Source organism: Leiobunum rupestre, chromosome 9, assembly GCF_980474605.1.
Source record: "Leiobunum rupestre chromosome 9, qqLeiRupe1.1.hap1, whole genome shotgun sequence".
NCBI classification, from domain to species: domain Eukaryota; kingdom Metazoa; phylum Arthropoda; class Arachnida; order Opiliones; family Sclerosomatidae; genus Leiobunum; species Leiobunum rupestre.
This window is the reverse complement of record NC_143392.1, coordinates 13850315-13877254: the sequence shown is the minus strand read 5'-3', so window position 1 is coordinate 13877254 and position 26940 is coordinate 13850315. Positions and strand designations below refer to the sequence as shown.

At 34.7% G+C, this 26940-nt stretch overlaps 1 protein-coding gene across 1 annotated transcript in view; it reads right to left on the bottom strand.

Moving 5' to 3' along the window:
- The window catches only part of LOC149926617 (uncharacterized), a 135348-nt gene that overhangs the window by 79365 nt on the left and 29043 nt on the right, over positions 1-26940 (bottom strand). Inside the window, exons 5-15 of the mRNA XM_090159542.1 lie at positions 24309-24429; positions 22868-23022; positions 20780-20893; positions 17780-17914; positions 17648-17713; positions 16865-16942; positions 15164-15318; positions 13538-13617; positions 12976-13103; positions 6000-6203; positions 17-90 (exon numbers count right to left, since the gene is read on the bottom strand). Of these exons, the coding sequence (XP_090015668.1) occupies positions 17-90; positions 6000-6203; positions 12976-13103; positions 13538-13617; positions 15164-15318; positions 16865-16942; positions 17648-17713; positions 17780-17914; positions 20780-20893; positions 22868-23022; positions 24309-24429 (1310 nt within the window). The remainder of the gene's footprint in view (positions 1-16; positions 91-5999; positions 6204-12975; positions 13104-13537; positions 13618-15163; positions 15319-16864; positions 16943-17647; positions 17714-17779; positions 17915-20779; positions 20894-22867; positions 23023-24308; positions 24430-26940) is intronic.

Sequence of the window (26940 nt, the reverse complement as noted above, 5' to 3'; positions counted from 1 at the left end):
AGAGAGGCGTTATTACCTGTCCGTATGTTTGATGTGCTGTTTCCAACCTAAGGTTCTGTAAAGTGGTTGTGTTAATTCGCGTAAAAAGGTCTGAAAATAGAGAAGAAAAAAAGTGTCATTCGTGTTCGGAATACGTTAAACGGAATTGAGCGGAGATGGGCAACGCTCAGCTCACTACAGAGGTTTTTGCTGTTTTGAGAGAAAATCAGCGGGGAATTATCGTTTCCGACATGAGAGTGAAAAAGATAGGATCTTCAATTTAAAAATCTCGAAAGAGCGCAAAAAGTGAGAAGCAAAATGTTTTTCTCAAATGAGCCTGAAAAGTGAGGAGCAAAATGTTTTTCTCAAATGACCCTGAAAAGTGAGGAGCAAAATGTTTTTCTCAAATGAGCCTGAAAAGTGAGGAGCAAAATGTTTTTCTCAAATGAGCCTGAAAAGTGAGGAGCAAAATGTTTTTCTCAAATGAGCCTGAAAAGTGAGGAGCAAAATGTTTTTCTCAAATGAGCCTGAAAAGTGAGGAGCAAAATGTTTTTCTCAAATGAGCCTGAAAAGTGAGGAGCAAAATGTTTTTCTCAAATGACCCTGAAAAGTGAGGAGCAAAATGTTTTTCTCAAATGACCCTGAAAAGTGAGGAGCAAAATGTTTTTCTCAAATGAGCCTGAAAAGTGAGGAGCAAAATGTTTTTCTCAAATGACCCTGAAAAGTGAGGAGCAAAATGTTTTTCTCAAATGAGCCTGAAAAGTGAGGAGCAAAATGTTTTTCTCAAATGAGCCTGAAAAGTGAGGAGCAAAATGTTTTTCTCAAATGAGCCTGAAAAGTGAGGAGCAAAATGTTTTTCTCAAATGACCCTGAAAAGTGAGGAGCAAAATGTTTTTCTCAAATGAGCCTGAAAAGTGAGGAGCAAAATGTTTTTCTCAAATGAGCCTGAAAAGTGAGGAGCAAAATGTTTTTCTCAAATGACCCTGAAAAGTGAGGAGCAAAATGTTTTTCTCAAATGAGCCTGAAAAGTGAGGAGCAAAATGTTTTTCTCAAATGACCCTGAAAAGTGAGGAGCAAAATGTTTTTCTCAAATGAGCCTGAAAAGTGAGGAGCAAAATGTTTTTCTCAAATGAGCCTGAAAAGTGAGGAGCAAAATGTTTTTCTCAAATGAGCCTGAAAAGTGAGGAGCAAAATGTTTTTCTCAAATGAGCCTGAAAAGTGAGGAGCAAAATGTTTTTCTCAAATGAGCCTGAAAAGTGAGGAGCAAAATGTTTTTCTCAAATGACCCTGAAAAGTGAGGAGCAAAATGTTTTTCTCAAATGACCCTGAAAAGTGAGGAGCAAAATGTTTTTCTCAAATGAGCCTGAAAAGTGAGGAGCAAATGAGGGTGAAAAGAGAAGAGCGCCATTTTGTCGAATTAGCCTTAAAAGAGAAGTGTGCCTCTTTTATTGTCTAAATTAGAGTAAAAGAGAGAATGTGAGCCCCTTTTTTATTTCTCAAATGAGTGCGAAAACGTGAGGAGCCTTAACTTCGTTTCTTAAATGAGCGTGGCCCGTGGAAAGAGAGGATGCGAGGCCCTTTTTTATTTCTCAAATGAGTACGAAAACGTGAGGAGCCTTAACTTCGTTTCTTAAATGAGCGTGGGAAAAAGAGGATGCGTGCCCCTTTTTTGTGTCTCAAATGGGTGCGAGAGAAGTGAGGAGCCCTAGCTTTGTTTCTCAAAAGAGCGTAAAAAGTGATGAGCACTAGCTTTGTTTCTCAAATGAGCGTGAAAAAGTGAGGAGCACTAGCTTTGTTTCTCAAATGAGCGGGAAAAAGTGAGGAGCACTAGCTTTGTTTCTCAAAAGAGCGTAAAAAGTGATGAGCACTAGCTTTTTTTCTCAAATGAGCGTGAAAAAGTGAGGAGCACTAGCTTTGTTTCTCAAATGAGCCTGAAAAGTGAGGAGCAAAATGTTTTTCTCAAATGAGCCTGAAAAGTGAGGAGCAAAATGTTTTTCTCAAATGACCCTGAAAAGTGAGGAGCAAAATGTTTTTCTCAAATGACCCTGAAAAGTGAGGAGCAAAATGTTTTTCTCAAATGACCCTGAAAAGTGAGGAGCAAAATGTTTTTCTCAAATGAGCCTGAAAAGTGAGGAGCAAAATGTTTTTCTCAAATGAGCCTGAAAAGTGAGGAGCAAAATGTTTTTCTCAAATGACCCTGAAAAGTGAGGAGCAAAATGTTTTTCTCAAATGACCCTGAAAAGTGAGGAGCAAAATGTTTTTCTCAAATGAGCCTGAAAAGTGAGGAGCAAAATGTTTTTCTCAAATGAGCCTGAAAAGTGAGGAGCAAAATGTTTTTCTCAAATGACCCTGAAAAGTGAGGAGCAAAATGTTTTTCTCAAATGAGCCTGAAAAGTGAGGAGCAAAATGTTTTTCTCAAATGACCCTGAAAAGTGAGGAGCAAAATGTTTTTCTCAAATGAGCCTGAAAAGTGAGGAGCAAAATGTTTTTCTCAAATGAGCCTGAAAAGTGAGGAGCAAAATGTTTTTCTCAAATGACCCTGAAAAGTGAGGAGCAAAATGTTTTTCTCAAATGAGCCTGAAAAGTGAGGAGCAAAATGTTTTTCTCAAATGAGCCTGAAAAGTGAGGAGCAAAATGTTTTTCTCAAATGAGCCTGAAAAGTGAGGAGCAAAATGTTTTTCTCAAATGAGCCTGAAAAGTGAGGAGCAAAATGTTTTTCTCAAATGAGCCTGAAAAGTGAGGAGCAAAATGTTTTTCTCAAATGACCCTGAAAAGTGAGGAGCAAAATGTTTTTCTCAAATGACCCTGAAAAGTGAGGAGCAAAATGTTTTTCTCAAATGAGCCTGAAAAGTGAGGAGCAAAATGTTTTTCTCAAATGACCCTGAAAAGTGAGGAGCAAAATGTTTTTCTCAAATGAGCCTGAAAAGTGAGGAGCAAAATGTTTTTCTCAAATGAGCCTGAAAAGTGAGGAGCAAAATGTTTTTCTCAAATGAGCCTGAAAAGTGAGGAGCAAAATGTTTTTCTCAAATGACCCTGAAAAGTGAGGAGCAAAATGTTTTTCTCAAATGAGCCTGAAAAGTGAGGAGCAAAATGTTTTTCTCAAATGAGCCTGAAAAGTGAGGAGCAAAATGTTTTTCTCAAATGACCCTGAAAAGTGAGGAGCAAAATGTTTTTCTCAAATGAGCCTGAAAAGTGAGGAGCAAAATGTTTTTCTCAAATGACCCTGAAAAGTGAGGAGCAAAATGTTTTTCTCAAATGAGCCTGAAAAGTGAGGAGCAAAATGTTTTTCTCAAATGAGCCTGAAAAGTGAGGAGCAAAATGTTTTTCTCAAATGAGCCTGAAAAGTGAGGAGCAAAATGTTTTTCTCAAATGAGCCTGAAAAGTGAGGAGCAAAATGTTTTTCTCAAATGAGCCTGAAAAGTGAGGAGCAAAATGTTTTTCTCAAATGACCCTGAAAAGTGAGGAGCAAAATGTTTTTCTCAAATGACCCTGAAAAGTGAGGAGCAAAATGTTTTTCTCAAATGAGCCTGAAAAGTGAGGAGCAAATGAGGGTGAAAAGAGAAGAGCGCCATTTTGTCGAATTAGCCTTAAAAGAGAAGTGTGCCTCTTTTATTGTCTAAATTAGAGTAAAAGAGAGAATGTGAGCCCCTTTTTTATTTCTCAAATGAGTGCGAAAACGTGAGGAGCCTTAACTTCGTTTCTTAAATGAGCGTGGCCCGTGGAAAGAGAGGATGCGAGGCCCTTTTTTATTTCTCAAATGAGTACGAAAACGTGAGGAGCCTTAACTTCGTTTCTTAAATGAGCGTGGGAAAAAGAGGATGCGTGCCCCTTTTTTGTGTCTCAAATGGGTGCGAGAGAAGTGAGGAGCCCTAGCTTTGTTTCTCAAAAGAGCGTAAAAAGTGATGAGCACTAGCTTTGTTTCTCAAATGAGCGTGAAAAAGTGAGGAGCACTAGCTTTGTTTCTCAAATGAGCGGGAAAAAGTGAGGAGCACTAGCTTTGTTTCTCAAAAGAGCGTAAAAAGTGATGAGCACTAGCTTTTTTTCTCAAATGAGCGTGAAAAAGTGAGGAGCACTAGCTTTGTTTCTCAAATGAGCCTGAAAAGTGAGGAGCAAAATGTTTTTCTCAAATGAGCCTGAAAAGTGAGGAGCAAAATGTTTTTCTCAAATGACCCTGAAAAGTGAGGAGCAAAATGTTTTTCTCAAATGACCCTGAAAAGTGAGGAGCAAAATGTTTTTCTCAAATGACCCTGAAAAGTGAGGAGCAAAATGTTTTTCTCAAATGAGCCTGAAAAGTGAGGAGCAAAATGTTTTTCTCAAATGAGCCTGAAAAGTGAGGAGCAAAATGTTTTTCTCAAATGACCCTGAAAAGTGAGGAGCAAAATGTTTTTCTCAAATGACCCTGAAAAGTGAGGAGCAAAATGTTTTTCTCAAATGAGCCTGAAAAGTGAGGAGCAAAATGTTTTTCTCAAATGAGCCTGAAAAGTGAGGAGCAAAATGTTTTTCTCAAATGACCCTGAAAAGTGAGGAGCAAAATGTTTTTCTCAAATGAGCCTGAAAAGTGAGGAGCAAAATGTTTTTCTCAAATGACCCTGAAAAGTGAGGAGCAAAATGTTTTTCTCAAATGAGCCTGAAAAGTGAGGAGCAAAATGTTTTTCTCAAATGACCCTGAAAAGTGAGGAGCAAAATGTTTTTCTCAAATGACCCTGAAAAGTGAGGAGCAAAATGTTTTTCTCAAATGAGCCTGAAAAGTGAGGAGCAAAATGTTTTTCTCAAATGACCCTGAAAAGTGAGGAGCAAAATGTTTTTCTCAAATGAGCCTGAAAAGTGAGGAGCAAAATGTTTTTCTCAAATGAGCCTGAAAAGTGAGGAGCAAAATGTTTTTCTCAAATGACCCTGAAAAGTGAGGAGCAAAATGTTTTTCTCAAATGAGCCTGAAAAGTGAGGAGCAAAATGTTTTTCTCAAATGACCCTGAAAAGTGAGGAGCAAAATGTTTTTCTCAAATGAGCCTGAAAAGTGAGGAGCAAAATGTTTTTCTCAAATGAGCCTGAAAAGTGAGGAGCAAATGAGGGTGAAAAGAGAAGAGCGCCATTTTGTCGAATTAGCCTTAAAAGAGAAGTGTGCCTCTTTTATTGTCTAAATTAGAGTAAAAGAGAGAATGTGAGCCCCTTTTTTATTTCTCAAATGAGTGCGAAAACGTGAGGAGCCTTAACTTCGTTTCTTAAATGAGCGTGGCCCGTGGAAAGAGAGGATGCGAGGCCCTTTTTTATTTCTCAAATGAGTACGAAAACGTGAGGAGCCTTAACTTCGTTTCTTAAATGAGCGTGGGAAAAAGAGGATGCGTGCCCCTTTTTTGTGTCTCAAATGGGTGCGAGAGAAGTGAGGAGCCCTAGCTTTGTTTCTCAAAAGAGCGTAAAAAGTGATGAGCACTAGCTTTGTTTCTCAAATGAGCGTGAAAAAGTGAGGAGCACTAGCTTTGTTTCTCAAATGAGCGGGAAAAAGTGAGGAGCACTAGCTTTGTTTCTCAAAAGAGCGTAAAAAGTGATGAGCACTAGCTTTTTTTCTCAAATGAGCGTGAAAAAGTGAGGAGCACTAGCTTTGTTTCTCAAATGAGCGTGAAAAAGTGATGAGCACTAGCTTTGTTTCTCAAAAGAGCGTAAAAAGTGATGAGCACTAGCTTTGTTTCTCAAATGAGCGTGAAAAAGTGAGGAACACTAGCTTTGTTTCTCAAATGAGCGTGAAAAAGTGATGAGCACTAGCTTTGTTTCTCAAATGAGCGTGAAAAAGTGAGGAGCCTTAAGTTTGTTTCTTAAATGAGCGCGTAAAAGTGAGGAGCATTAACTTTCTTTCTTATATGAGCGCGTAAACTGAGGAGCATTAACTTTCTTTATTAAATGAACGCGATAGAGGTGCAGTTTTAGTAATAAAGTGGCGGGTGAGCTGGCGTTGCTTGAACTAAAATGCCCATCATAAGAAAAGGCAAGGAAAGAGGTTGGTAAAAATGAGTCGCGCAGATATATACCTTGAACATCTTGTACTCGTCGGATCCCTGAAAGAGGAAGCCCATTTGAACGAAGCCGGAGTAGGCCGTTTCCCAGGGCGTCAAGTGCCTTTCGTTCATCAGATAAGTGGTCATCTTCAGGGGGATTTGGTATGGGATCTGTTCGGCCTGGGCCAACTGGAAGGCGTCGAATAACAGCCCTGATCGATCGGAAGGACTCAATTTCTACGGGAGAAATGAGATGGAAATTCCATCATTTCCTATAGAACCACCGCAATCGGGTAATATTAAGCTCTAAATAAAGGAGCGATTACCTACTAGGTTTTAATTGTTCATTCGAGCCAATAACGCTTTACAAAACCACTAGACTCGTTAGTGACGAAATTATTCAAATTACTGCGCTTGGACGTGGTTCGACCGCGTATTAAATTGTTTCTTAATTTATACGCTAACTCTGTTTAGACGATTATACTGCTCTACTTAAGCCCGAAAGTTCCAGAGAGTCGTCGCCAACACCCGCGCCACGTCTTAGTGGAGCAAACAAATATATCCACTGTATGCAATTAATTTTAAGCCGCTTAATTGTCTCAGCGTCTTAATTGGGAGTTCTGCGAATACTAAGTTTCGTAAAATGTTATTTATTGTTACAGCAGCAGCTAGAGAATACGAGGAACCAAACCTTAACAATCAGAAATCGCTGCTTCGTGATTCTCGAACACCGTAGATTATTTCTTGCTTAATAATAATCGAGGAAAACTCTATGCGTGTGTCAAAATAGTAAATATTTTTCAGGCTTGGCAAGAGCCAGCCAGACTGTTTTAAACCACCCTGGTTTAAGCCGGTTTTAACCACCAAAAAAATCCATGGTTAAAACCACTTTTTTTTATAAAAAAAAATGAGAAATTAATTAGAAACATTGACAAAACTTAACCTTCACTTTTTGTCGCGAGTAATGAGAGCTAACATATAAGCAATTAGGGTATCTTAAAATTAATTTTGCGCGTGAAAATACGCTGCCATGTTAGGGTATAAAAGCGGGTAAATAAGTCTGCTATACCTCACAATGTAAAGGTACTGTCACGCGCAAAAACGTAATTTTTAAATCGGGAAATTTGAGCAATGAGGGCTTGATATAAGGAATTTGATCATTTTTTATTAATGGTTTTAACCGGTTTAAACCACCGGTTACAGCCAGTTTTAACCATACTGGATTTTTCAATTTTAAAAAAAGCCGGTTTTTTGCCAACCCTGATATTTTTCTACCATAAGTAATGTATCTTACATAAAAAAAGGTATGACAATAGACCGTTCTAAAAAATCAGCAACGATTGCTTTCCTGCTTTGAAGAATGAGGTGTTTGGTCTGATTTTCGGCCTGAGATAAAATTATTTATCTGGGAAACATGTGCTCCGTTTTGAAAAAAAACTGGCTTCAAATACTTCCAAAAATATAGACAGAAATAGCGAGTATTGCTAGTCCCACAAACTTGGTCGCATATAGTTTATGTGAAATGTTTGGCCAGTTTTACTCGGATTTTTTAGAACGGGCTATTAGAAAAAAAATACTAATAATGTACTATTGAGCCCGGTTGCAAGTCAGAGCTAAACGAGAATATCAGTGTAAGAAAAAGGCTCATTAAATAAAAGTGTTATACTTATTAATAATAAACAGCTTATCAAGGCACCACCTAAAGACCCATTTTCATGCTCGCTGGTAGTGGATAAAAATCGTCAAAATTCGCTTCCGCCACTCGCAAGCGTGAAAATAAAGCTAAAATATCTGTTTGAAACAGAACGACGCGGAAAATGAAAAAGCGTGTAGCTGAAGCGGATTTTGACGATTTTTACCCGCTACCAGCGACCATGAAAATGGGGCTTTAGGCCCCAGTCATCTAGCGACTTTTAATGCCTAGGGGTGTGCAAATTATTTGGTCAGACCAAATAATTCGATCGAATACCAAATCGAATATTCGATTCGTCGAATCGAATAGCGCTTGGAAAAGTTCGAGAATAATCGAATTTTTTGATCAAATAGTCGAATATTCGAAAAGATAGGGAAAAAGTATTTGGTATTTTCAAATAGTTTGCAAACTGGTCGAATAACCGCGGGTCTTTTTCTAATTTGTTGAAGTTCAAGGCCATCCCAGGAAAGCGTAGTGAAATTTCCGAACTAGTCCTTATTTCTGGCACCTCTCTTTAGGCCGCAGCGCCAAGGACCATATAAATAGTAGCTTGCACGTCCGTTATCCATACCGTTTGTATTAAAACTTCTTAGCGAAAGGCAGAAGCTGCGTATTCTAGCGCCTATTGGCTAGATTACACGCCTGTTCTCTTTTGCTATGGAATTTTCTAGAATAGCAAAGTAAAACTAAAATTGAGTCTAAAACGTAAACCAAGTCTAAAACAAAACTAAAAACCGGGAGGAAAGTTGAAGTTAGTAACTTAATGGATTTTTCTGTTTAGAATTTTTGAGTTAACTAAATTAATAATTATTGAGTTAAAATTAAATAAATGCAATTTTTTAATTTAGCCTAGTTAATTATTATTATTTTGCCATGAAACCCAATTAAAATATGTATAATAATTGATAAGTTGATATGCAGTATATTTTTGTAGGTTACGATTAACTCATTTTTATCAAATCGAAAAAATTGTTCGAAGGAAGGTTGAAAATAAAGACATTTTGTACAACAATTAAAATTAATTTGAATGGTAAGTTAGAGTTTACCATAGTGGCGTAATATAATATTCTGGGCCCGCCTGCAGCCTGAGACAATGGACCCCTTCAGTGTTTTTTATTAAGAGCCTTAGAGAAGGCTAAGTAAATAGTAAAATTAAAAATTTAAAAGACCATCTTTTAGGACGGGCCCGTCATTATACCACTAATTTACCAAGTTTGCCCAGGGAACTTTGTTCTAGGCTATACTGTATTTGGTTTAATATTTTACTATTTTCAAGTAAAACGAACATTGATTTCAATTACTTTTTGGACAAATATGCAAACTATTTGGCTATTTGAAAACCAAATACGTCGAATAATTTGATATTCGAAATACTCTTTGGTATTTGATCAGTTAACTGGTCTACATTTTTGCCCTAAAAATATTCGCCCAAATTATTTGACTTTATAAATATTCGATTTGGTATTTGCCGTGCTTTGAAAAAAATATTTGATATTCGATTCGATCCCCAAAAAATGGTATTTGCACACCTCTACAAATAAACCTTGTCCGATACCTTGTCGACCTCGTAATGGGCAACAAATTGTAATTTACAACCAGTTTCCCATTGGCTGAATGTAGCCACATGGGCAGACGTCCCGCTTGAAACTTTCGCTTGTGCGTGAAAATCAAAGACTATATATACGCTTCGCTACTAGACAGGCGTGTTCTATGGCTCAACTTGCATACCGATTGTGGCTCCATCTCGACGCTGGTCAAAATTTTCCCCTAGCTTGAGCTGTGTTACTAGTGGCGCCTCTAGTCGCGGGTCCAAATATTACCCCAGCTTTTACAGTGCTACAGAGGTGTTAACAGGTTTTTCCTATGAACACGCCTGTCTAGAAAGCGAAGCGTATATATAGTCTTTGGTGAAAATATATAGTAGGATTTGATCGACGCTAGAAGCGAGTCCCGATTTAGTTTCTCAAGCGCACGCAACTAGCACCAAATACAAGCGTGGATTAAAACGGAAAAGCTAGTAGCGCTAGCGTGAATTTTGAACTATTTCTACCTTACGCCAAATTTTTACACGCTATAAGCTTCCATGAAAACTCGGCTTTAGTCACAAAACGTAAACATAGATGATGATCTCTTACGGAAATGAGTGCCACGACAAATCTAAAGTAAAAGACCTTTAGCTTCGTGTTACGGGAGTTTCGGAAATTCTCCGTTAACTTCGCCAAAGCGGCGCTGCTGTCGCAAAAGTCATTTACTTGTCAGGATTTTTCCAAGTGATATATCCAGGTAGGCACTACTAATTCTACTATTGTTAATCCAAGGTGAAAGAGACAGCTGTGGTTCTGCCACGTGCCTATAGGTAGTGAGGTTTTAATTAAAATGGTTTACCACACAAAGTGCTGCTATAAAAATTGCAATAGCAACACTAGATATACTAGTCAAGAAATTCAATTTATACCATATAAAATTATAACTTACTTTTATTTCAATATTAAATTTATTACCGACTTTACCGAACTTTGGTAAGCCTTGGCCAAAAAACGTAAACGAACAGAGAAAGCTCTCTCTTGACTATGTCGTAGTTGCGCACAACGATGCGCGTTATTGTACAAGATTCAGTCGGTAACCATGGTAGCCATATGACGCGAAGAGCCACTTCGTGAAAAGGGGAAATACATTGAAATTCGCCTTCACCTTCTCCCCCCTTCCTTCTTTCTCTATGGTACAGTAAAGGCCTAAGCGCAGAAACTCAAATAAATGGCAGCTAGGTGCAACAAACACAAGGAGAACGCAGTTAACTTTAAAAACGCTAACGCAGTGTTGTGTACAAATTTAATTGGACGAACATTTACGCTGCACATTTTACGGAAAGGGGGAAGACGATTTTCGAATTTTCCCCTTCCGACGGCAGCAGGCGCTAAAGCGACTAACCAATGAAAACTGTAAGCGAGAAAATGCACGACTTTTGACGGGTTGCGTTCTCCTTGTGTGGGGTGCTGTGTTTGTTGCTCGTAGATGGCAGCAAGGGTACAGCTAAGTAATAGAACCCCCCAAAATTTCCAAGAAAGCAACTTTTTGTTATTTTTTTCTAAATACATTCTTATTTTAGATTTGTTTTAATATAACTCTTAAAATATACCAAATTTTTGTAAAAAGTCTTACCACAAATGCAATAAAAAGTTTAATTAATTTAAATCAAAGGCATTTTCTCTTTCATAAAAGCTGAATTTCAGAGCTCCCCCAGATTTCAGAATTAATAATAATAATCAGCTAATGTCATACCCATAGATAAAATAACTTCGTATATAGATAGGAAACTTCAATGGGGCAAACTGACTCTCACGAGATTGCCCTGACATCTAGTGACTGCGCCAGTTGGCTGTGTTCTCAAGAGCGTAGAACGTATTGGGGAATTTGAGGTCGGAGTTTTGGGAATAAAGTCTTTGCAAGGTAAATGTCTTCAAATATACCAGAAATAGCGTTTAAAACAAACTTGAAATCTTTACTGAATGCTACTTCTTTAGTGATATTTTTTTAAATTTGCTCTCAGTTCAAGAAAAAGTACTTTTAATTCATATAGCTCGCTTAAGCCTTTGCGATTGGGATTGCGTTACACCAAGGTTCTAGTACGTACTTCGAGTAGCGCGAACTTCACCAAATATTATTCGGGTGCCGCCACCAGATGTCGGCCAAGTTTCCTATCTATATACGAAGTTTTTTTATCTATGATCACACCCAAGACACCACCTAGGCAACAGCAAGGTTTCAACTTTCAAGACCCACAAAAAAAATATGGCTTGCAAAGTTCCAACTGGCAAATTTGTGTTCCTAGAATTTAAGAAACAGAATGGTGATGACACATATTAAATTAATATACACTGCGTTTTGTCTCAATGAAAACACCGTATTCGGTTAAGATCAGAATCAGAAGCAAAATAAATTTTATAGACGTGTCGTTGCCTTGTTGAAATGTATGCCCCTTGACTGGAGCCGCGCAAACGAAGTCTTGTAACCTCTTTTACTCCGAATCGAAAGTTCTAACTTCTCCGCCATCCCACCTTAACCCCCTACCTTTCGTTCCACTACTGACGAAAACTCAAATATAAGATAGCATAAATTGTTTTGGTCTTAGCTAAATTGTTTTAAAGTGTTCCAGGAAATTCATCAAAGCACTGCCAACTTCTATAACACGCTTCCGCAATAGGGGTTGGCCGTGGTCAAAACATAGGGGCTGCGTCACTCAGTGGCGTAGACCAGGGGGGTTCCAGGTCCAGACCCCCCTCCTTGGGCCTATCTTTGACTGTACTAAATTTCCACCCGCTTATTGACCCCCTTCTTAACATTCACATACTTCGACCCCCCCTTGACGAATATCTGACTACGCCATAAGCCTAGGTTAATTTTTTTACAATTTTCTAGTCAAAGACTTAACATCACTATCACAATAATAATCATCGTAAGGTTAAGTTTAACAAAATAATCTTTTTTTATTTAAAAAATATAAATATTTAAAAACATAACTTACCATAAAATTTTAAGTATGACTTTCTTTAAACTTTTAAAGATTTATTTAATGGAGCTGGAAGTTGCTGTTCAACGGTAAACTTTCAAGCAATTTTATAACCACGTGACTATTTTTAAAGGTTTCTTCCGTTTGATGGCGCTCAAATGTTTCCCGACAGAAATTTTACCCAATATTAGGGCTGTGCGAGTACTTGAACATCATCAATTACTCGGTCATTTTTGAGGTCGAAAACTCGAACTCGACCTCGAATAAGTAATTGGAGAATACTCGTCGATTACAGAGTACCATAAAATTGAATATTTGGGTACCCGATTACTCGAATAAGCTGCTCTCAAAACTCGTCGAGTATTTGTTTTTCTATCCTCGTTGCTTCAAAGTTTACAACTTTTTGGGGGCAATAAACGGTACCTACAAAGTTGTGGAAACTGTGGTTCATTTAAATTAAAGGAATATTTTTCAGCATTGAAATTTACTTTATACTCCTTTTAAATTTAATTGAATAAAACCAGCTCATAATCAAGTACTCGATAACCCGACTCGTTAGAAATATTACTCGAGGGTTTTTTTTAGTAACTGGACTCGAATAAGAGAAAGTTTAACTTAATCAAGTACTCGATTACTCGACTCGACTTCAATATTACTCGACTTCAATATTTCTCGACTCGAATACTCGAGGGAAAATAATTGGTACTCGATACCCGACTCGATTGCCTAAAATCACTACTCGCACAGCCCTACTCAATATACCTTGCAATCTATGCTATCGCTTAATGAGATAAAGTAAAAATACGAACCTCGTGAGACTCGAGGAAAATCTTGGAGAACTTGCTCCATTCATCCTTGCCGTAGTTGACGATGTAGTACCCTGTTTGGTCTTCGTTGAACTTCACCCATTCCCAGTCACCATCGATGGTAATCGTTTCTACAATAATAATAATAGTAAAAATATCATAAAAAAAGAATAATTGGATTTTTCATCAATAAACTCTAAGACACGAGCCTTTTCTTCAAATGAAAGGTTATTAATCAAAATGAAATTACGGAAAACGGTTGATATTTTTAAGACGACATCAACGGGAAATGGACCCGCCAAATGTTTTCTTCACGGGTCATAAAATACGAAAGCTCCATAAAAACGATCGGGAGAAAACTTTTACCGAAAGATTGTCTCAAAATAAGGGTTTTTCTTTCGCTTTTGTCCGCGAGAGGGCAGTGAGAAATTGAACGGATGACAAATGATACTAAGGCGACAGACATTCGCTCTCTGCAGGGGTTGAAAGCGAATGTCCCCCACCGGGATAAAAACTCACAAATTTCGTCTATTGCTTAAAGAAAAACGTTGCAATCGCTTCTTACCTGTAGTTGAGGAGTTTAACAAAAAGCGGCCTTTCGTTCCTTCGGAAGTAACGTACGACAAAGGAATCTTCCATTGGTAACTGGCAAAAGAAAACAGAAATCGAAACCAATTCAGTGTGTGCCACATTAAGCGCGGTCACCGGTGTCAGCTGGGTTGAGCGTACCTCCCATAGGAAGAGGTTTGTACCGCGAGCGTGAAGAAAGTTTCGCTTAAAGGGGAACGGCCAAGCTTTTCCAAAAATGGCCTTATTTCCGTATCAAAAGATTAACAAGACGTTCAATATACTAACACGTACCTTTTTTTGTCTTGAAAAAATAGCTTTTGGCCCAAAAAGTTGAAACGAAAAATAACGCCGGGTGTTTGGGTTTGAATTTTCGCCGCCATCTTAGGGGCTGCCGCCAGCGCCCCTAACCCCGTATGAGCGATTCGCGAACTATCCTAACTTTAAAAATCGCGCAATTTAGGCTTAGGTCTCTTGTAACGGGAACGCGCCGGGCGTGCAAAACAAATTTTTTGCGTCTTCAGCAGCGCGCGCTTTTACGTTGTTTTTCTGTCTCACCGACTTCTCACCAGGTGTCGCGGCGGACGCGCGCTTTTCGATTTCCCGAAATTTCTTTATTTTATTAAAAATTAACCACTCAATATTTTTTGATGCGGTTTTCGCCATAAATTTTAGTTTTTAATGGGCTATAGGGCCATCTAACTGGTTAAAGCTTGATCGTTCCCCTTTAATTTATCTTTTCAATATGCTGTTACGGATATTTTCTGTAGGGAAGAGTTGCGGAGAAAACGTAAGGAGTCGTGGTTGTAAAACAATTCTTACTCGTCACAGTAACAATTAAAGGGGCTTTAAGCTTCGTATTTGTAAATGAATCTGGCAGCCTTGTTAGAGAACTATCCCGTAAATTGATTTTAATGTCCTATAAACCTCGTAAAAATAGACGAAACTAATAGTGTATTTCTTTTAATTGGCAGAATGTTACGTTGATAAATACCTTCGAAAATAAAGCAAATGTTTATAATAATTAATTTTAAGTATCAAATTCAGTGATTTGTCGTTATTTCGCCGAAGTAAAAATTACTTCTCTCCGTGGTCTTAACACAGCGCCAAATTCGTAGGTGTCAACGAGGTTAATAGGCCCTTTAAATGGGTTCTTTTTCGCGCGTGAGGGAAAAATAATGACGTCAAACAGAAAGCTCAACACGACTCCTTCAGTTTCCTCCACGCTAGAATCTATAATTCCAAATCCAGGCAACTCGACTTACGCGAATTGGTATTTTTTCCCCTTTATTCGAAAGAAAATTTCCAACGTCGTTTATACTAAAAATATTGGAAATTTTGCCAATATCGGTTCAAAGTTACGACTTTTTACCATTTCAAAAAACTACTGCTTAATACTATTCTTTTTTTTTAAATTACAATAATTTTTACTAAAATTAAATTTTTTGTAGATACTTCATTTTGTAACTCTACGTCCCTTTGTGTACTTAACCAAGCCGCAAAGCTCTGTGTCCCAGAAGTTTTCTAATTAAAATATTTCAATATTTGCTTAAGAATAAAGTTCTAAGCAATCCAATTATGTGGACCTTGATAATTGAAAATGTTGGAAAAGATTTGTACGTACTCGTATGGGGACGCGTCGGAACTGTTGGCCATTTGGGGATTTAGGAGAAATCGGGTCTGGTCGATTTGGAATGTCCGTGTGTTCCCCACACGTTTCGCCGTCACGCAAGGAAGACCCATTTGTCTCGTCCAAGTGTCCATGACGCCAGCGATGTCCTATGAAAAATAATAATTGTGTGTTATGTATATTGTAAAAATTAGTGTTGTAAGACGGAAAATATTCCGCAGAAAAGTTTCCGTATTTTTCCGAAAACAATAAAAAAAAGTTTTCATTCCATGATTAGTCTAATATATTGTTTGCAAATTTAAATAAAGCGGCATTTTCGCCTCATTTTTTCGAATCTGAAAGTAAAACTAAACCTCTAGACTAGTTTAAACTGATTAACAATGTAACACTATTAATGTTTTGTAGTATGTTTACTGATATTAGACATTTTATATCGATAAAATGTTTAAAACATTAAAAACCTTTAAAAAGTAATTTATGTTTCAATTTTTTATTTTTCCTATGTGCGGAAACTTGACCACAATTCGGAAAATTTCCAAAGACCGATTTACGTAAAGAAGAACATGATGATAAACGCTTAAATAAAACCTGTTAAGTGACTTGCCTAGAAGTAGTAATACAGAGAGCCAGGACAAACTTGTAAAAGCTTAATATTTTAAAGCGCGCGCTGCTTAATATTTCAATATAGAAGGGCTCGTTCAATTTCGCACGCGCCTCCTGACAGAAAAAAATACGCGCGCGCTATCAACTTTAGCCTCATAAAATAAAACTATTTTATTCAGTGAATCGCGCAGTGGAGGAAAGAAAAAGAGAGCGGCATTTACTTTTTTTTGAAAAACTGAAATGCCGCCATCTACTGAGCGAAATTATAATAATGGTCAACTTTCATTAATACCACATTTAACAAATATCTAACTAATTCTAAATATAATTTCGGAAAATACCGTAACGATAATGTTAAATTTAAAATTAGTTATTTTTGTAATATAAATTATTAATATAAACTAAAAACAACCAAATAATAAGAATTAAATGTACTAAATATCTGTTTCCCAGTCATCAATTAAATGATAGATATACTGGACAATGAACAGGCTTTTCTTCAAACTGCCAAAAGTAAAGATGTAACATTCGAATCATCGAATACTCAAATTCTACGAATTTTGGGAAAAAAACTAGATTTGAAAACTGAAATCCTAACCTAAGAAACTGTTTATAAATTAGAGACTAGCGCCGCCGATATTTTCTCTGGCGCCGAACCACCGCCGCCGCTACGTGATTTTCGCGAAAAGAGGCCGCCATCGACCCAAATCAAATCGGCGCTATACTCTTGTTTACATAGATTCATATTTTCTTAGTGAATACAAAATAATATTTTAAGAATTGTATTCTTAAGTTTTTTTGCATTAAAAACACATTTCAAATTTTGTTTCAATTAAAATATTTTAATTTAAAATAGATTTTTTAAATATATTCCTTCTTATTATCAAAAGCTTCGAGAATTTTTTATAAAACAGAGAAATTGAGAAAACGTATTTGAAAATTTTGTCGAAGTTCTGGTAACTTCTGGCAGGGAAGTTTGGAGAAGGCACGAGGATAAAATATTTTGAAAGAAATTTTATGAAAAGGAGAGTTAAACCTAGGAGCAACAATGTGTTGCTCCTAGGTTAAACTATGTAAAATACTCTAACTTACCACTTTGGATATGTTGGACATTTCATCCCAGAGTTGAACCGTTTTGGCATTCATGTACATGTACTTTTTCAAGAACGACTAAAAAAAACAGAAGAGTTATATCAACGATATAATGCAAGGGGCTTTAAGCGAAAATCGAATAAATAAATATCGAGTTTGTTAATATGTTTACTTAAAGGGGAATTGTCACCAAAACCAAAATTTACGAGGTTTTTTAACAGAATGATAGAAAATATATCAATGATTATGTCCCTGAAATTTTACAGTTATTGGAACAGTATTTAAAAAGTTACGCTACTTTTTCCGCAAACCTACATCAAACGGATCCAAAAATTTCAGAAATCACGGTTGAACCTACGAGCAGCGCCAAAAGAATGAAGCGGCAAAAAATTGAGAAAGTGCGGCGTGTAAGGCATTTTAAAAACACGATAAACTACAATCTACGAGTATAACTCGGTTGAAAAGCCAAGGAGAATGTCGTAGCAGACGACAGTTCCGACCGAAAAACGATAAATCCGGGGATAATATTATTTGGTTCACGAGATGGCGCTGCAGGTAGGTTCAACCAATCGGTTCTGAGATTCTCGAGTCGAGGGGATAAAACTCGAAATTCGGTTGCTAATAATAAATCAAATACTGGAAATATTAACATGAAATTTTATGTATAACCATTATTGGACGTCCTCTATCCATTTAAATGGTTTTAAACCAATTTTAGGGTGGTGACAATTCCCCTTTAATCGTAATACGGTCAAGTGCCGCGTTGCAAAAATATTGACTTACAGAAATGCCTTGTTGAAACTCTTCTTGACCAACGAAATTTTCCAGCATTCTGAGTACGGCCGCTCCCTAAAAGGGTTGGACACCATTATTTTAATTAATTCGTCTTTAGTATTTTAAAAGACGAAAACTAACTTTATTATAAGAGATGGCGTCGAATATTTCCGTGATTTCGTCCGTGTTATTGACCTCTTGTATGATGGGATGCGACCTGGTCGTAGCGTCCAAACGAATGACCGACTGCATATCTTCCGTCAAGATTTGATCCATCTAAAGGGTATTTCAAAACCATTGAATTTCGCTTCCTAACTCATAAAAATTCAAGTTTCTTCAAGTCAAATAATAGTGTTTATTTTAACCATCTTCCAGTATTTAAGTTAAGAGGAAACACCAATGGACTGCAATGCAAAGAGTGATAAAATACGAGAATAAGTAGAATAGTCCGTAATGAAAAAGGATAAAAAAGCTAAACCCTAAACAATTTTGAAGAAATATAAAATCTTACAAATAACTCGTACCCATAGGTCTTCGAGCAAACATAAAGACGCGAAACTCGGACCAAATAGATCTTTGAGTGAAAAACTAAATTAAATAAAATGAAATAGCCAGAAATTCCAACGGGAATTGGAATTTCTGATCTCTTATTTCGTCAGCCCCTCTTCTCAGCTGGTATACCTGTGACACCTTAAAATTGTTTGACAAAGCAACTCCGTATTCGCGACCGAAAACTATCGCTACGCCCCCTATGGTTCACCATTGAAACCTAGATAGCAAACTTTATTAGTTTTTCCTCGTCTTTATTCGTATATGTCACTTTATAAATAATGATACTTGCATTTTAATGTAATTTTTGCATCGTTTGCTTTTATTTTGATATTTATTTAGGAAAAAAACGTTCTTATGACTTTTCAATTTGTCTGTAGCAGACGCTAGATCATAGGCGCAACCTCGGAGAAGCTAGCGCCGTTACGCCATCTAGACTCGTTTCGGTCGAGAATAGTTGCTTCAAACTCAAATTTATTAAATAAAAACCAAACAAAAAAGCATTCCGTGTATTTATATCAAATTCCACAAATTTGTCATGGAGAACCTCAAATCGAATGACCCCCGCAATGCTGACGTTATTTCAAAACTGAAGGATTTATAAAAAATATGTGAAGATGAAATAAAAATTCGAAGGATAAAAAAAAAGTGCCGATATTAGACTGGTTAAGCTACCCTTTTGAAAACGTGTCGGGGGAACTTGTAAATAATATGCAATAAAGCTACGTCTACAGGGTGTTTTGAATTGCAAGAGATAGAGTTGCGAGATTTTCAGGGTATTATTCCTAATGTGGGATCGATTTCAATCCTAAATTTCAGAAAAATCGGAAATAATTTCGGGATTTTATAAAAAAAATTTTTTCACCGGTAGGTGCTAGAAAAAACGTTTCAATGAGAAAGTTGTAGAGTGCTGTCGAAAATATTCAAAGAAATTGGTTTCATTGGAAAAGAACACTTTTTCACGAAGATATGAGCTGATGGAAAAAAAACTGTCCATAGGGGCCAATAGCCTTCGCATTTTTATACGTAAATGAAAGAAATGTCTGAAATATTTAATTGAACATTTTATTCGAATAAACATAGGAATTTTACAAGTGAGTTTCTATGATACCTCCGTTTGCCGCGATACATGTTTGGGCACGATGAAGCATGTTTTGAAACGAGCGGTGAAAAAAAAATGTTTTACAAAAACCCGAAATTATTTCCGATTTTTCTGAAATTTAGGATTTAAAGCGATCCCACACTAAAAATAATACACTGAAAATTTCGCAACTCTTATGTCTTACAGTTTCTGAAAAAAATATCCAGTCAGAGCAATTCAAAACACCCTGTATACTCCTACAAGTTTTCCCCTATACGTTTTCTATCGCTGGCTTAACCTGAGGGTTATCCGAAACCTCGCTGTGGAATTCCAATGAACCTTTATGGCTGAGTTGTTATTGACTTGATAAAAAAAATATCTGAGCGGCAGCAAAGTTTGCTTATAGGGAACGGATTTTCGTAAGATGTTTTTAAAATTTTAAAACGCGAACTTCAGCAAAATTTGTATTTGATAATATCATAAGTAACGTAATATTCGTAAGTATGAAGTTTCCTATTCTTCCTATGCTAACTTTTTATTGACACTGTTTCGTCAATGAAGTTATAAATAATTACGTCGCGCCTTTTCGTAAGCTGTTTTTAACATTTTTAACCGATTTTTTCATTGATAAATTCATAAGTAATAATAATAATAACTTTAAGTATAACACTTTCTACAATTCCTATTCTTCTGATGCTAACGTTTTTAATTAGTCTGTGTCGTCAAATGAATATAATAATCATTAGTTGGCGCCTTCTCATAAGCTGTTTTAAAAAGTGTAGTATCTTAAGTAACATAAAAATCATAATTATAACATTTCCTACACTTTTTATGCTTTGTTAGTAAAACTATTTCACTAGTGACGATATCAATCATCACAAGTTCCAGAACTGAGAACTTTGTCTAACAAATCACAGCCGATAAATTAATTATTGAATCGTTATGTAAAATGTGTCATATTTATGTAGATTATATTACTTATGATAATATGTAACTCAGTGTCATACTTATATTAATTATATTACTTAAGATAATATTAACCTCAATATCATACTTATTATTATGATATTACTTATGATAATATCTAACTGAGTGCCATACTTATATTTATTATATTACTTATGATAATATCTAACTGAGTTTCATACTTATATTAATTATAACACTTAAGATAATATTAACCTCAATATCATATTTATATTAATTATATTACTTTTGATAATATTTAACTCAGTGTCATACTTATATTAATTATATTACTTAAGATAATATTAACCTCAATGTCATACTTATTATTATTATATTACTTTAGATAATATTAACCGCAATGTCATACTTATATTTATTATATTACTTAAGATAATATTAACCGCAATGTCATACTTATGATTATTATATTACTTTTGATCATATCTAACTCAGTGTCATACTTATGATTCTTATATTACTTATGATAATATCTAACTCAGCATCATCCAGGTTATAAATATGGTATTTTGGTACGGACTTACCATCATCCAGTCAGGGTAAACATGATCGACTCCCTTGTATTCAATGTAGCTGGCGAAGCCTTCGTTCAGCCACAAATCGTCCCACCATTCCATCGTCACCAAATTTCCAAACCACTATTTGCCAAATGAAAATGGATAGAAAAAGAATCAACAAGTGCGTCACCGGTGGCAATATCCCAAACCCACAACTAGCGATATTGCAGAGGTCATAACAAGTACGTCACCGCTGGCAATATCTTAAACCACAACTAGCGATATTGCAGAGGTCATAACAAATGCGTCACCGGTGGCAAAATCTAAAACCTTTCCTTGTAAGCAATTCGTCTATTATAAAGTGTTTGAAGGTAAGCTAATTTGGCAACGCCTTCTAATGCGCGTGGTGGTGAAATGGTTACCTAGGTCACGGTCGCTGATTGTATTAATTTGTAATATAAATAAAAACCTTATTCCCAAAATAATGATTTTCAATTAAAAAGATTTTTCTTTCGACTGAAGATGGCCCTACACAGCATTAGGGGTCTTTGCCACTTTTGTTTCATAACATCACGGACTCTAACATCGAGCGTGCGTTGCGCGCCGTTAAAAACGAGAGGTCCGACTTTTGTAAATTTTGAGCACGGTTTTTTGAATTTCAAAATGATTTCAGATATTTGAACCTGATTTTGAGACTTTAGAGCATGATTTTAGCGTTGATTTGAAAATTTTAAACTGATTTTCGCTTATATATCGGCATTTTAAAATTGATTTAAAGGTTTCTAAAATAATATTTATCTAGAGTGTAAGGGAGTTTTACGAATGTTGGACCCCTCGGTTATTTAACAGAAGTGGAAAGGCCCCCTAGTGCTGAGTAGCACCCTCTTCAGAATAGCCGGAGTAAATATCTTCCTAATTGAAAATCATTATTTTTATTTAAAATTTTTAATTGGAAAAACAGCCCTTAAGGATGGAGAAAAGTTTCGAGTTTGAACTCTTTCAGCGCCCAATACTCTCCAGCTGGTCCTAGTGCTTCTAATGCCGCGTTCACACTAGACACTTAGGAAAGGTTTTAAAACGGTTTCGAAATATCAAATTTTAAAATTTTGGTGTCGAATGTATTTATCGTATGGCTATTAATACAGTTGACTCCGAAATGGTTGAATTTTATCTTTCGAAACCGTTTCAAAACGTTTCCAAAGTGTGTAGTGTGAACGCGTCTTAATTCTATTTGGATAGGCATGTTCGGGAATACCATATATCTCAAATAATTATCGATTTGAACTGCTATATGGAGGTCTCAATGTGGGAGGAGTTAAAATGATAAAAAGGTGGTCATGATCAAATTCTAGTTGATCAAAGGGCGTTTTACTAATTTTCCTTCGCGAAAAGTGGAAACAATTAAATGACTAAACTGAGAGTCGGGGACTTCTCGGAATCCATTAAACGAAGACTTCCTTTAAGGGGGAAGACTACAGTGGCCGTTGTCTACTTTCGCGCTATTTCAAGCTGAACTCTTTTAATTTTGTATTTTAACTTATAAAATTAATATTGAAGTGTAGAACAGCCTCTTGTTTAGTGCTTAAAATAATTTTGCCAATTTTAAATTTAAAAGTAATTAAGTTATTACGTTTTAATTCGGACTCCCGGAGCTAAACAAGTTGGGCAAGCGCCCAAACTACTTTTTAGTTAGGACCTTATATCTCGTTAACTATTAATATAATAATTATCAAAATTATTTTAAGCACTAGAGTAAGGTTCAGCCTAATAACAAAAATATAATTCAATTACGTTATTGTTAAAACAGAAACGTTCAGCTTGAACGAAAAAGAGGCTTTTACCGTATTCTTCCCCCTTAAGAGGAGCCAAATAACAAATCCCCTGGACTGGAGAGTCGGAAGGCGACTTAATCCGGAGAAAAAGCCATCATCTCCGCTATTCCAATCGAGTGAAAGAGAGCGCTAAACAAAATAGGCGGCCATTAACGCGTCAGTTCCCCGCCGCGCAGTCTTCATTGCCGAACTAATTCATCTCTTTGTGGGCTCGCCTTAAGGCTTAAGGAGTAACAAAAAGCAAACGGCGGATGGTCGAAGTGTCCGAGGACTGTATACTGACCATATGCGCCAATTCGTGGGAGATGACGGCGGCCACTCTCTGTTTGTTCTGCGGGCTGGATTCCTTCTCGTCGTACAGCAAATTGCTTTCCCGGTAAGTGATCAGTCCCCAGTGCTCCATCGCTCCAGAAGAGAAATCCGGGATGGCGATCATGTCTTCGCGGACAAGGACATAAAATGGAAATTGCCGTTAGTTCATTACAGTACCCATTGTTTTGCTGAGCGAAAATATATTCAATACTGCCTTAGGATATTTATAAATTCCGTTAGTACGCCTATTCGTGACCCGCTCCAAATATAGGTAAAATTTACTAACGCTGCGTTACCAAACCTAGCCCAACTCTAGACATCACCTATCTAAATTAAATGGTAGATATACAAAATTTTCTCATTTCAAATTAGTCTACACCAAACTAATAATCTCAAATAGCAAAAACTTACTAACCGAACCTAACGCAACTCATCTTTATCTAATTAAATGGTAGATTTACAAACTATCATTTCAAATTAGTCTACACTAAACTGATGGTCTACACGATCAAATATTAGTAAAAACTTACTAACTTTGCTTAACCAAACCTAACGCAACCCATTTTTATTTAAATTAAATGGTAGATATACAAAATTTATCATTGTAAATTAGTCTACACCAAGCTTGATAGCCTACACGAGCACATTTTAGCAAAAACTTACTAACTCTGCTTAACCAAACCTAACGCAACGCATGTTTATCTAATTAAATGGTAGATATACAAATTTCCTCATTTAAAATTAGTCTGCACTTACCGGAGACGACCCGAGGTGTTACACACCGATTTCGTTCAAACTCGGGGGATTGGTAGACCTTCATGTAACTTGAAAAATCCTAAAGGGAATTTATTCAATGGGTAACGGTTTTGCCATGGCAACGAAAAATGTTTTTGACAACATAAAATTGAAATTTTTCCTGTTTAAGCCATTTGGTTCAAATTGATCAAAATGTGATCAATTTTGATTTTTTTCGTCAATTTTTAAAAAAATGTTTTATAATTTTGGTATTTTAAAACTTTTCAATTTTTTAAAATCTTTCACAGGGGGAGGGACCCTTGGAATCGGTCCAAATCCCATGTTATTTTCAATAGGAAAATTTCAATTTTATGTTGTCAAAACATTTTTCGTTGCCATAGTAAAACCGTTGCCCTTTGAATAAAATCACTTTAGGATTTTTCAAGTTACACGAAGGTCTACCAATCCCCCGAGTTTGAACAAAATCGGTGTGTAACACCTCGGGTCGTCTCCTTGTTAGTTTGATAGCCTACACGAACAAATATTAGCAAAACCTACTAACGCTGCATTAACAAACCTAAAGCAACACAAATTTACATAAATTAAATATTTTTGTAATTTCAAATAAATTTACACTAAATGAGAAGGAAATAATAGTCGAGTATAATCAGCTTCACCTGATTTGGGCAAAGGATATTTGATTCCGAAATATTTCTCGTAGTAATCCAATATTTTGATGCCGGTGTCGAGCGCGAATTTGGTCTTCTCCACTTGATGAGGAGTGGCGTACACTCGAAACTGGAAGCGACACAAATCAACGTTACATTTGACTCGAATTATCATTGGAGAATGAACCGAGGGGCAGGTCACTTCCTTGATTACGACGCACCCATCAAAAGATTAAATCCGATTTCATTGTGATTATTTTGATTAAATTCAAGTTAATCACGATTAAGTTGATTGAATCACGTTTAATCATGATTAGAATGTTTAAATCTGTTTAAAATGATTAGAATGTTTAAATCTGTTTAAAATGATTAAATCTGTTTAAAATGATTAAATCTGTTTAAAATGATTAAATCTGTTTAAAATGATTAAATCTGTTTAAAATGGTTAAATCTGTTTAAAATGATTAAATCTGTTTAAAATGATTAAATCTGTTTAAAATGATTAAATCTGTTTAAAATGATTAAATCTGTTTAAAATGATTAAATCTGTTTAAAATGATTAAATCTGTTTAAAATGATTAAATCTGTTTAAAATGATTAAATCTGTTTAAAATGATTAAATCTGTTTAAAATGATTAAATCTGTTTAAAATGATTAAATCTGTTTAAAATGATTAAATCTGTTTAAAATGATTAAATCTGTTTAAAATGATTAAATCTGTTTAAAATGATTAAATCTGTTTAAAATGATTAAATCTGTTTAAAATGATTAAATCTGTTTAAAATGATTAAATCTGTTTAAAATGATTAAATCTGTTTAAAATGATTAAATCTGTTTAAAATGATTAAATCTGTTTAAAATGATTAAATCTGTTTAAAATGATTAAATCTGTTTAAAATGATTAAATCTGTTTAAAATGATTAAATCTGTTTAAAATGATTAAATCTGTTTAAAATGATTAAATCTGTTTAAAATGATTAAATCTGTTTAAAATGATTAAATCTGTTTAAAATGATTAAATCTGTTTAAAATGATTAAATCTGTTTAAAATGATTAAATCTGTTTAAAATGATTAAATCTGTTTAAAATGATTAAATCTGTTTAAAATGATTAAATCTGTTTAAAATGATTAAATCTGTTTAAAATGATTAAATCTGTTTAAAATGATTAAATCTGTTTAAAATGATTAAATCTGTTTAAAATGATTAAATCTGTTTAAAATGATTAAATCTGTTTAAAATGATTAAATCTGTTTAAAATGATTAAATCTGTTTAAAATGATTAAATCTGTTTAAAATGGTTAAATCTGTTTAAAATGATTAAATCTGTTTAAAATGATTAAATCTGTTTAAAATGATTAAATCTGTTTAAAATGATTAAATCTGTTTAAAATGATTAAATCTGTTTAAAATGATTAAATCTGTTTAAAATGATTAAATCTGTTTAAAATGATTAAATCTGTTTAAAATGATTAAATCTGTTTAAAATGATTAAATCTGTTTAAAATGATTAAATCTGTTTAAAATGATTAAATCTGTTTAAAATGATTAAATCTGTTTAAAATGATTAAATCTGTTTAAAATGATTAAATCTGTTTAAAATGATTAAATCTGTTTAAAATGATTAAATCTGTTTAAAATGATTAAATCTGTTTAAAATGATTAAATCTGTTTAAAATGATTAAATCTGTTTAAAATGATTAAATCTGTTTAAAATGATTAAATCTGTTTAAAATGATTAAATCTGTTTAAAATGATTAAATCTGTTTAAAATGATTAAATCTGTTTAAAATGATTAAATCTGTTTAAAATGATTAAATCTGTTTAAAATGATTAAATCTGTTTAAAATGATTAAATCTGTTTAAAATGATTAAATCTGTTTAAAATGATTAAATCTGTTTAAAATGATTAAATCTGTTTAAAATGATTAAATCTGTTTAAAATGATTAAATCTGTTTAAAATGATTAAATCTGTTTAAAATGATTAAATCTGTTTAAAATGATTAAATCTGTTTAAAATGATTAAATCTGTTTAAAATGATTAAATCTGTTTAAAATGATTAAATCTGTTTAAAATGATTAAATCTGTTTAAAATGATTAAATCTGTTTAAAATGATTAAATCTGTTTAAAATGATTAAATCTGTTTAAAATGATTAAATCTGTTTAAAATGATTAAATCTGTTTAAAATGATTAAATCTGTTTAAAATGATTAAATCTGTTTAAAATGATTAAATCTGTTTAAAATGATTAAATCTGTTTAAAATGATTAAATCTGTTTAAAATGATTAAATCTGTTTAAAATGATTAAATCTGTTTAAAATGATTAAATCTGTTTAAAATGATTAAATCTGTTTAAAATGATTAAATCTGTTTAAAATGATTAAATCTGTTTAAAATGATTAAATCTGTTTAAAATGATTAAATCTGTTTAAAATGATTAAATCTGTTTAAAATGATTAAATCTGTTTAAAATGATTAAATCTGTTTAAAATGATTAAATCTGTTTAAAATGATTAAATCTGTTTAAAATGATTAAATCTGTTTAAAATGATTAAATCTGTTTAAAATGATTAAATCTGTTTAAAATGATTAAATCTGTTTAAAATGATTAAATCTGTTTAAAATGATTAAATCTGTT